Below are 11,342 nucleotides of genomic sequence, written 5' to 3' on the forward strand. Positions count from 1 at the left end.
CCACAAATACCCTTCCCTGGAGCTGGAGAGGAGGGGATACCTCCTGAAGCAAGCACTGAAAAGGGAGCTGGAGAGAGGAATCATTAGGCAGGTAAGAGCTGCTTTGTGGAGCAGCACTGGAGATGGCATTGCTGAACAGGAACTATTTCCAAGGGCCTGGAGTGCCAGGACAAGGGGGAATGGCTTCAGAGTGCCAGAGGACAGAGTTAGATGAGGTATTGGAAAATGATCCTTCCCTGGCAGGGTGGGCAGGCCTTGGCACAGGGTGCCCAGAGCAGCTGGGGCTGCCCCTGGATCCCTGGCAGTGTTCAAGGCCAGGTTGGACACTGGGGCTTGGAGCAGCCTGGGACAGTAGAAGGTGTCCCTGCCCATGGCAGGGGTAGAACTGGGGGATCTTTAAGATCCTCTTCAGCCAAAACCATTCCATGATCCTGGGAACTGCACAGGAATTCCTTAACTCCATTAGAAGGTCTGTGGAATGAGCATGTTCTCCTTGTGGAGGTTCCTGCACCTCTGTCACTGCTCTGTTGGATACTGGCAGGATTTCAGCACTGTTGTTTCACTTGCATGCTTGGCACCGTTGGGGTTTTTGCAATTTCTGCTGTTTCTGGCTGTTGTGTCACACAGCATTGCAGCAGCACATGAGCCCAGCAGTGTCACTTCTGCAGCAGTGTGGGGTTTATCACTGTAATTTTTGCCTGTGTTATCTGTGAGGATCTCCTGCTCAGCACAGCAGAATATGTCCCAATGTCTGGCTGCAGTTTCTGATCTTACTGAAGTTTCAGTGGGTTCAAGTCAGGCCTCTGCCATGAAAACCCACTGCAGTGACATGCATTCAGAATCTGCATCATGATGAGTTCCTCTCAGGTTGTTAATATTCTGAGTTACTCTGTTAAAGACTGCAGTTGACTTTCTCTTGAACCAGGTGAAAGGAAAGGGAGCTTCTGGGAGCTTTGTGGTGGTGTCTAATGCAGGAAAAACTGTTCCAAAATCCAGAGACAGGAAGGTAAGATGGATCATTTTTAACAATACTCTGAAGTGTACTGCACTGAAACACATGTACCTTACCCCACGTTCTCCTCCTTCCTGTGCTTTTTCTCCCCAAGTACAGCAATTAAAACACCCATCCCCCTGGTATCAGAAAGCTACTGTCCTCACAGTAAACCCAAGTCAAATGACCAAAATCTCAGTTTTAAAATGTTTACATGAACCCCCTAGGCTTTGGTTCAGAGACAGAAAACTGAATAACCATGAAACTGTTCTTCTGTCTTTACTGGGCATAGAGAGATGCCCCTCAGGTATTGGAAGAAAGTTTTTGCTGCTGCTGTGTGTGTTTATCTGTTGAGTGGATAAAGGGAAGACTCCCTTTAGGACTGAGGGGAATGTTTTCCCACCAGCTGTGAGGACAGAGGGAGGAAGAACAAAATATCCTCAGGCTTCTGGAAGAAAGCTGCTGATGCTCAGTGTTGTTGGGGAGGGGGATGGTTTATTGAGCTTCTCAGTTAATTGTGGTTCCAGCACTTCTGATCTCCACTCCGTGCTGTGTTGAGTGTGTGAAACACATTCCTAATGCTGCAGTTACAAAATGTTTAGCTGGAATTGGCAATTCCTTGGGATTAGACAGGTGACATTAGACATGGAACACCTTGATGGTCATTCCCTGCCTCCTGGGGAGACCAAAAGCCCTAAAACTGAACTTGGTGTAGGGCCCTGAAGGAAATTAATTGCAGTTCACTCACTGGCTCCACAAGAAGTGTGAGCAAGGCAGCCAATACCTGCTGACACATCACCTCTCTGCAGCACATGGGTGTCTTTGTTCCCAGTTACTTTCTCAGCAAAACAAATGTTTTGGATGAATTTGGCTGGCAGGGGAGCAGCTCCCTCTCCCATTGCGCTGTTTGCAGAGCTGCTGTTCAGCATCAAATCACCAAACTTCAGCACATTTTCTGGATAAAAAACAGACCATTTTTCCCTGATCATCCCCTCTCATAATAACAAAAGGGGTGGAGGAAAACTCAGAATGGAACATTGGCTTCAATCAAGATTTTATTGTGTTATTTCAAAAAAAAAAAAAGACTCCTGTTTAGCTGTTCATTTTGGGGAAGGGGAAGACTTGATTTGTATAAACAAGTTCTGTCTTTGATGAGGTTTAAGTTTTGTGTCAGCATGTATCATCATCTTCACAGAAAGGGTCGTAAAGCATTGGCACAGGGGATCCAGGGAGTCACCATCCCTGGAAGTCTTCCAAAAATCTGTAGATGTGGCACTTAGGGATATGGTCTGGTGGTGAATATGTCAGTGCTGGGTTAATGTTTGGACTTGATGATCTTGAAAGGCTTTTCCAGACTGAATAATTCCGTGATTCTATGATTTTTCTTCTGTCTCACTGAAGTGTGGCAGAGGAAAATGTCTATAGCAAGAGGAAGGAAGTAATTAAAAAAACAGATGTTAGGTACTCAGCAATTTTTATTTGTAAAGCCTTTCTAAAACTCCTATGAAAATTCAGACAGATTTTCTGTATATCTCTTAAGCTGCAAACTGTTTTAAGTTGTTAAAGAACTGCCTTACAGCTCCTGAGTTTCCAGCTCAGCAGCAGTGTCAGGAACACTTATCCCCCCATGTGCATTGCTGGTTCAGACACCCAGAGTTTTGGGCCCTGCTGATGCATGCAAGTCTGTGTGTTCCAGAAAAGCACTTCAGCCCTGAGCACAGAGCAGCAGGTGAAGCTGGAGGACGTCCTGCCACTGGCCTTCACCCGCCTGTGTGAGCCCAAGGAAGCTTCTTACAGCCTGATCAAGAAATATGTGTCTCAGTATTACCCCAAACTCAAAGTAGATATAAGGTAAGTGCTGGAGTTGCTTTAGCAAGCGGAGGGCTGGGGAAACTGCGCCTTCCTCTGGTTCTATCTCACTTCACAATGATTCAGTCTGCTATTTAAGCCAGCTGCTGCTGCTCTGAGTTGCAAGGCCTGTGGGAAAGCTTGAAGAAAAGCTGTACCTTTTCTTGTGTCCCTGACACCCCAGCAGTGCTGCTCTGTACCCCTTAACCACACCCACATCCCTTTACTGCCTGGATGTGAGGGGCTCTCCTGGGGTCTCGTGCCCCTTGATCTGGATGCTTTAGCAGCACATACGTGCAGCAATCTCTGAGCTGACCTGTACGAGTTGAGACTTGACAAGCAAAACTAGGAAAACCCTGCATGTCATCTCTATCAGGGTTTTGTCAGCCCTTGTTTGCCTGTGAGCTGAGTGCCCACCACATCCAAACGTGTCGCTCAAGGTGAGTGGGTCCTTGCCAGGGCCACGTGCCCAGAGTTACTGTGACACCGAGCCCGTGCCACCTTCTGCCTGGGCAATGAGCCTTGCTGACAGATCTCCATTTAAAGTGTCTGCATGTAGGCAGACACTCTAAATGCTGCTCTGCTCACATGCTGCAAGCGCTGTTTCTCTGTTTGTTTTTGGAGCCGTCAGTGTGTGTCAGTAAAGCTTTCTCCTCCTGTGTTTCAGACCCCAGCTGCTGAAGAACGCCCTGCAGAGAGCTGTAGAGAAGGGCCAGTTAGAGCAGATCACAGGGAAGGGAGCATCTGGGACATTCCAGGTCAGAGACTGGGTTCATCCTTGTTGACCACAAGCCTCGGATGCCAGTTACTACGCCCTGTCCCCTGGTTTCCCTGGGCAGCCCTTTCTTCAGCAGTCTGGCATGCTCAGCACTTGTCCAGTAGGACTCTTGTTCTCCTCTCGGTCTCCCTGTTCCCTTGCTGAGCGTGCTGCATGCACTGCTCAGCTCTGACTCACCAGCACAGTAAGGAGCTGGTGGGGTAAGCTTTCCTTTCCATCCCTCACTGGAAGTGCAGCAGGTACCCCAGATGCCTGGAACATCTTTTACTCATGTGTGTGCCACGGAAGTCTCTTGGGTACATTTGGTCCGTGGGATGGAGGAAGATGTGATTTATTTTGCTTTCTTTCCTCCCCTGAGCAATAGGCCCTTAGACTGCCACATCCTTGCAGTGTATTTGGGGGCTGGGGTGAGGTGTTGCTGATAAAGCCCCCCAGGCCAGCTGACTGACTAGGCCTGTCCTTCCACCCACAGCTGGGAGAGCAGCGTTCCCTGTGCAGTGTTTTAATATTAAACATATCTGTGCTAATGCAGGAGCGCCGACCCACCTGGTGCAGAGGAGCTTGTCCTGACCTGGTTTGGGAGAATTTTGTCTTGATGCTTTTCTCTTCCTCCTTGGAAAATAGCTGAAGAAATCAGGGGAGAAGCCCCTGCTGGGTGGGACTCTGATGGAAGATGCCATCCTGTCTGCTATTGCGGCCATGAACGAACCGAAGACCTGCTCCACCACAGCGCTGAAGAAGTATATCCTGGAAAATTACCCAGGGACCAACTCCAACTTGCAGGGTAAAGTACTGATCCCTGTACTGCTTCTATTCTGCATGCTGAGAGAGTCCTGCAGCTGCAGATGTGCCTGTGCAGCACCTTTAAACTGCTCTGTTGAGCTTGCAGGGAGCTGCAGCTGCTCAGCCCTTTGTGCTGCTGAGATGCTCTGGGGTTTTAGCTCCCATCTGTTGCTTTCAAGCCAGTTCCTGAGACAGAATGCATGATTCTTTTGTCTATAGTCAGGAAGGGGGAATAGTGTTTAAGTACTTTATTGTTCTTAAATCACGAAGTTGATTTCTTATCTCTCTGCTTTGAAAGGGACAGCATCTTGGCATCAATGCAGTTCCTAATTGCTTTTTATTGAGAGAACTTGGGTAGTTTAACTTTTTTTAAAAATTCACAAGCACCCCTCTTACTGATTTGTTTGAGGCCCTGCTTTGCATCTGATTTTTAAAAGGTCAAGCAAATAAGGAGAAAAGCCAATTGGATTTTATTTGGAAGGGAGATTTGGCATGTCTTTGTTCCCAGGAGTGACACTAATGTCTGGTTTGACTTTTACCTGAGCAGAGCCTTTCAAGCAGATGTTCTGGTGGCTTATTTGGGTTATTTGGGCTGAGCCCCCATGCAGTTGGTTGGTGCTGGAGGTCTGTAGGCACAGGCTGAGGTCCCAGTGGTCTCTGCTCAAACCTGGACATAGATCAGTCCGCTCCTGTGGTGTCACCGAGCTGGTGCTGTTCCTCAGGAGCAGAGAGGAGATTTCTGATCCCACAGTCTTTACCCAGAGCTGGAGCACAGCATCAGCACAGCTGTTTGGTGCAGGGTTACAGACACACAGCACAGGTTCCAGGGCTGAAGAAGCTGCCCTCAGGCCTTCTGCCAATTAGAAATTGATGCTGAGTGAGACTTCATAATCTCAGGGCAGGGAAAAGAGGTTCCAGGCTCCCTAAGCCCTTGCATGGTTTATTTGCAGGACCATTGGAAATGTCCCTGGTCCTTAGGGCCTGTGTTGAGCCAGCCTGCAGTGCTTGTCACTCCTGCAAGGCCGACAAGGAAATCTCAGCTTGCAATCTGTTGTTTTCTTTCTCCTTCCGTTACATAAAAGGAATTTTGATGATCTCTGCTTTGTTCTGAGAGAGCTGGAGGAAGATCTGGTGAGATGTGAAAAGCAGGCGGGTGCACACTGCAGAGCAGAGCTCTGCTCTCCTCCCCAGTTTATGGCTCACTGCAGAACTGGAACTTGACTGGAGTCAAATCCCTTATGTGCTGTTATTGACCTTTGACACCCAGAGTGAAACCTGCCTTGTGGTTATAAAAACTTTGGAACGTGCTAGAGAGTGAACCTTGTTTTTTCCTGGGAGGCTCAATATGTAAATGGCCCCTCTAATTCAAGCTGAAAATGGTTCTGAACTGACTAAACAACCCAAGCCCTTTGCCAGACACAAAGATCCCCTGTACTTGCACAGTCTGAGTTTCAGTTCTTACACAGTACACAATGGAATGGCTGGAATAAAAGTGTGGAATAGAAGACTGGAATAAGAAGTTCATTTGTTGTATTTCTAGACCAAATATTTTACCCTTTAAAGAGCAAAACAAAAAGCAAACCACAGTATGGGTAAAGATGCAGCACATACAACATTTAGAACATGAGGACATCAAAACCAGGGTAAAAGGCTTGTTTTAAAACACGCTTTAGAGGACATTCTGAGGGTTAAATTTGGACAGAGGTAGTTACATGGTGCTCTTGAATGACTTATGAAGGAGCATCCCATGATCAGGACATCAGAAACATACAATGTTGTCAACTCCTTGCTTTGGAGAGTTTAAAGCCACTCTCACCAGGTGCTCAGGAACAATATCTTGTATCTTGCTCAAATTGACTGAGAGGATTTCCCATCCTGACTCCAGCTCTGATTTCAGAGGGCACAGTAGAGAGCAGTAAGATCAGACAAGAGGCTAAAGATAGTAACACAACCTTTCTCTGATTTCTTTTTCACAGTGCATCTACTGAAGAGAACCCTGCAGAAATGTGAGAAGAATGGCTGGATGGAGCAAATTTCTGGGAAGGGCTTCAGTGGAACCTTTCAGCTTTGCTTCCCTTATTATCCCAGGTAAAGAGCTTGTCTGTAAAATTATGTTCAGGGGTTTTGCACAGCTCAGGTATCAGAGCTGGAGTTCATGAGCCAACTTCCTATTTACAGGGAGGTTGTGGAGGGTTTGCTCACTGGTGAACTGCCACATTGTCACCCATGCTCTGGATAATGGCATCACTTGGGTGAACAGAAAGCTGACTCCATTAGCAAGGGAAGCTTGTAAGGGCAGTAGAAATACTGGGCTCCCTGTTCTCAGCTAGTCTGTTGTGCTGCTGTTGTTGCTGGGCTATTTAAGTGTTCTGTGCTAAAACCAATTCACCTGAGCAGGACAGTGGGGTGGGTTCTCCATGCCAGGATGCTCCTAAGGAGCAGGACCCAGCTGTTCCTTCCTTAAGGGAGGAGAGGTGGGAGGAGGGAGGATGACCTAGGTTAGCTACTCTGAGTAAACCTGCCTTTCTTCTCCTGCTATGAGCTGATAGTGTGCTGGGCCATGTGCAGCCCTGGGATGAGGCCTTGGTGTCCCAAGAAGAGCCAAATGGCAGCACAGTCATTGAAGTGCTGCCCCCCAGCTCCTTTTATTGCACATGTGAGCCCCCACAGCTTCAGCCATGCTCAGCTGCTGGAGCCTGATCCTGCCCCTTTGCTGGTCCTCTCCCTGGGTTTGCAGGGAAGGGGCAGTGAGGGATAGCAAAAATGGGGAAATGGAGAAAAGACAACTTCGGGCTGGTACATTCCCAGGCTGTCATGTTTCTGCCATTGCAGAGACTAAATAACCTTGGTTTGGGACAGCAGCAATCACAGAATTCCTGAGGATGTTTCTGGATTGGGCTAAAGCTGTAACCTTAGGGGGAAGCTGCAGTGCCAGAGGAGAGCCAGGGTCACCCAGGACTTGCCTACTCTGCAGTTGTACCTTAGAAGCAAATCAGGCTCTGACCAGACCTCTCTTGTAGCCCAGATGTGCTCTATCCAGAGAAGCAGCAGGATGAGGATTCTGAGGAATCTGATGAGGAAGAAGAGGAGGAATCTGAGGAGGAAGAAGAATCTGAAGAGGAAGAGTCTGAGGAGGAAGAGCCACCACCAAAGAAGAGGTATGGCAGCGTGAGAGATGAGTGGGATCCTTTGGATGAAATAAGTGTTTGTCACAGCTGTAGAGTGCTCAGGTGTGTCTCTTGCTGTGGTCACCTGTCCACAGGACTGTTACTTACAGGTATTGGCAGAAGTTTCTAGTCATTCCTTATTCCAGAGATACTGACTTCCCCCATTCCGTTATTTGAAGCCTTCCTCTTTTCTCCTCCAGATAAGAGAGAACCTGTGTTCATTCTTTGTGTTGCCTTTAGTCTCCTACTTTAGAAACTGTGATGTTTCATGTGGAACTTTTTGTATTTATTGTTTCCTTAAAAGAATTCTTCCCTACAGTAATTATTTGCAGCTCTGTAGCCAGATATGGGACCTGCCTCACTCAGAATTTGGACTTAATATGAGTGTTTGTTAAGTAATAAAATCCCATTTAGAGAGGAGAGATAGTGCTTAAGGCTCTTAATTGTTCTGACAGCTGACTGATTCACTGTCATTATTTATATGTTTATTTGCCTAACAAAAGGGCTGGAAGCTGGCAGCTCTGTGGGGATGGGAAGTGCTCAGTGTAGAGCTACCAGAGGAGCTCTTGCTCTTCGGGATTTAGTTCATGGAATGTGCTGGCAAAGGACAGGGATGCCAAGATGTGCTTCATTTATGCAAATTGCTGACAGCAGCTCTGCTCTGGGTACCATTTGTGCCTCCACTGAGCTCCTGTGCTGTCTCTTCCTGACAGGATGCAGAAGAGACCACCCCCCAAATCCCGGAGCAGGGCCCCTCCGATGAAGCGAAGAGAGTCCAAACCCAAGCCAAGGAAAACCCCCACCGCTCGCCGGGGCAAAGCAAAGCCCCCTCCCAAGGTGAAAACCCCTGCTAAGAAAGCCAAACCAGCAGCCCCAGCCATCAAGAAAGCCTCCAGTGGCAGGTCTCCCAAGAAACCAGCAGCCAGTGGGAGGAAGGAAGTGAAACCCTCTGCCAAGGGCAAATCCACCATGAGGAAATCTCTCCGGGCAAAAAAGTAAAATGTTTCCAATGTCAGGGAATCCCATGGTCAAATCCACAATCTTGTTTTATAAGTCAACGTGCATTTGTATTTTAGTTCTGATGCTTAAACACTTCTTTAATTTTTTTTAAATTTTTTTTTTCTTGAATGATGGGGGAAAAGCTGAAAACTAAATCAAACCAACCCGAGCATTCATTAGATCTCGATGCTGTGCCTCGTGCCTGCCCCTCCCCTGGAACGAGTCATCTTTACTTTCTGCAATAATTTTAGGACTTTTCTAGGATGTCTCTAATCTGTACATTTATGGTATTCCACGTGGGTTTCAGGGGGGGAGGGTTGGCTTTTAAAACAATTCTTCAGAGAAGATCTTTATACCTTTAGACAGCAGGAACGGGATGATCAGGGGAATGTGATTCTTTACTGAGAAGGTGCCGTGGCAGAGGAGTCCTCCCTAGATCCCTGCATGCCGAGGTCCTTGGTGCTCCCATGAGGGAGCTGTGTACAGACAGCACTTGCACTGAGCCCCGAGGTGCTGCTCTCCTCAGCCACAGGCCCAGGGCTGGCTGCTCTGTCGGATCCTTGGTGTCTCCTGAGGGTCTGGTGCCAGAGGGGCTCCCAAAGGGGCAGCTCTCGGGTAGGCGGGTGATTTGAATTAGTGTTTCCACACCACATCTGTTACCTTAAAACCAAAATATATCAAAGTCTTCTTGAATCCAACTTTCAAATGTTTTTAAGAGATGAAAAGCCTGAGTTTGTCACCTCTTGTTTACCCTTTTTTAAAGAGAAGTTGGAGAGCTATACAATTGCTAATGTAGAGATGTTGATAAGTGAAGAACATGCGGTTTGCTAAAATAAAATGAAACTAGATTCCAGGCCTGCCTTCTGTGTCCATTCTCCTCGCCCCAGCCTCTCCTCCTGGAAAGGTAGAGAGGAGGGAATACAGTCACCATGGATTGCTGCAGAGGCAGATCTTTGTTCAAAGCCAGAGTGATTTAGCCTGAGCCACTGCCAAGCTCTGTAGTTGGACCAACTTCTGACCTTTTCTTCCCTGGTTTCTCTGGAGACAAAGGTGAGTGAGAAAAAAAGCTCTGTTGGAACCTCTTGCTGGTCCTCTTCTCCCCTTGTCGGTGATCAGTGAGGACAAAAATCCCAGCTGAAACCTTCTCCCCTGGCCCTGCTCCCCAGAGCAGCACCTGCCCTCAGAGCTCACCTCCTCCCCACTCTGCCGTGCCCAGGCAGCAATGCCAATGGGACCTGACAGTCTCCAACGTGCTGCTGCACAGAGCTGTGAGGAGGGGAGTCACACAGAAAGGGAGGAAACAGCTTCATTGAATTTATTCTTTTCAGCTGCTGTCTCAGTGTGCTACCTTTAACTGGGAGTTAAAAAATTCATATAGAAATGGCCTAAATTGTTCCCAACCCTGTAAGAAGGGTACAAACAGCAGGTTAGAAATCACAGCTGATGGGAAACAGAGTGAAAGCTCTGATCAAAGAATGATCCACAGGGATGTAAAGCAATTAGAAACATTAGTTAATGGCTTGTTCCTGGGGCTGCTTGTACCGAAGCCGTGGGGTTTGTTGGCATTGTGGTGAAATGAACCGGAGAAACTTCTCAGTGCTGGCATATTTTTGGGGACAAAGAGTCTTCACCCAGGTGCTGGGCGTTTTTCAACCTCCCTCCTCCCAATGGCATCCCCACACCAACAATCCCATGGGTATTTGTTAAAACACTGCTCTGGATGATACAGATTTCTCACATCCAAGCAGGAGCACCTTGAATTAAGAGTTGTGCCAAAACCTTGGTCATGGCCAGACTCTGGCTGTGGTTTGAATTAAGTGATTTCTGCACACCAAACCAAAAAATAGTCGCAGGGTTGGTTGTATTTAATCCAAAGGAGTGGTCCAGGAGCAGTGACTGGGATTGAATGGGAAAGTCCTCACTGCCAGCAGAGCAAACGTGTTCTGGGGGGTTTGTGCCGGCTCTGCCCCTCACTCTTCCACAGTCTCCACTTCCTGACCAGACTGGGCTCCATTCTGTTGTTTCTTCAGCCCCATCTGTCCCTTTTTTTTCCTTTTCTTCCACGGTTTCTCCGCTATCGATGATGGGGTGGCTCTGCCATCGCTGCTCGCGGTGTCTTGAAGCAGCTGGTGCTGGCAGTGACCCAAGGGCTGAATGGTGCTGGTCAGACCCTTTCCCTCACAGCCTCAGGATTGCTGGGGCACGAGACAGGGGTTTGTGGATGCAGTGCCGAGGGTTAGACCCCATCTCCTCCCCAGACTGCCGCTTTCCCATTCCAGGAGCCAACCTGGTCCCTGGCACTGGGGGCAGTTTCCTTCGGCTGGCACGGAGGGTGTGAGGGAGGCTCTGGGTTCCGTGGTTGCTCTGCAGTGAGGCCAGAGCCCCCCTCTTTCATTTTTATTCCAGCAAAAGCAGGCAGCAGTGGGCAAAACTCCACAGGGAATGTAGAAATTGGGGTGAAAAGGGTCTGAGCATCAGGGCAGGGGGTGGCGAGCGAGCAACCACGTGTGTACGTGTCAGGGTTAGAAATCGCTGCTCTGCTGGGCACGCCGGAGGAGACGGGAAAAGACGCAGAGAAAATCAGTTGCCGCCGCGTTTTCCAAAATCCCGAGCGAGCGTTCCTGCTTGCCGCTGCTTCCAAGAAACTGAGAGAACCGAGGAGGAAAATTGCGGTGATTCATCGCGGGCAGATCGGAGGCAGGAAATGAGAGTTTGCTGCCTGCCCCGTGCCCGGCGTGGGCTCCGTGGGCTCGGGCTCGCCGGGGCCTGGCTGGCG

General features: G+C 48.5%; 1 protein-coding gene across 1 annotated transcript in view; it reads left to right on the forward strand.

Moving 5' to 3' along the window:
• HP1BP3 (heterochromatin protein 1 binding protein 3) overlaps positions 1–9,419 on the forward strand; it is a 13,336-nt gene extending 3,917 nt beyond the window's left edge. The window contains exons 5-12 of the mRNA XM_005428217.2: positions 1–91; positions 926–1,006; positions 2,688–2,842; positions 3,507–3,597; positions 4,242–4,401; positions 6,377–6,488; positions 7,421–7,558; positions 8,281–9,419. The exon at positions 1–91 is cut by the window's left edge and continues 51 nt beyond it. Coding sequence (XP_005428274.1) covers positions 1–91; positions 926–1,006; positions 2,688–2,842; positions 3,507–3,597; positions 4,242–4,401; positions 6,377–6,488; positions 7,421–7,558; positions 8,281–8,566 — 1,114 coding nt within the window. The 3' untranslated portion in view covers positions 8,567–9,419. The remainder of the gene's footprint in view (positions 92–925; positions 1,007–2,687; positions 2,843–3,506; positions 3,598–4,241; positions 4,402–6,376; positions 6,489–7,420; positions 7,559–8,280) is intronic.
• Positions 9,420–11,342: the final 1,923 nt, after the last annotated feature.

Source organism: Geospiza fortis, unplaced genomic scaffold (genome assembly GCF_000277835.1).
Source record: "Geospiza fortis unplaced genomic scaffold, GeoFor_1.0 scaffold4, whole genome shotgun sequence".
In the NCBI taxonomy this organism is placed as follows: Eukaryota; Metazoa; Chordata; class Aves; order Passeriformes; family Thraupidae; genus Geospiza; species Geospiza fortis.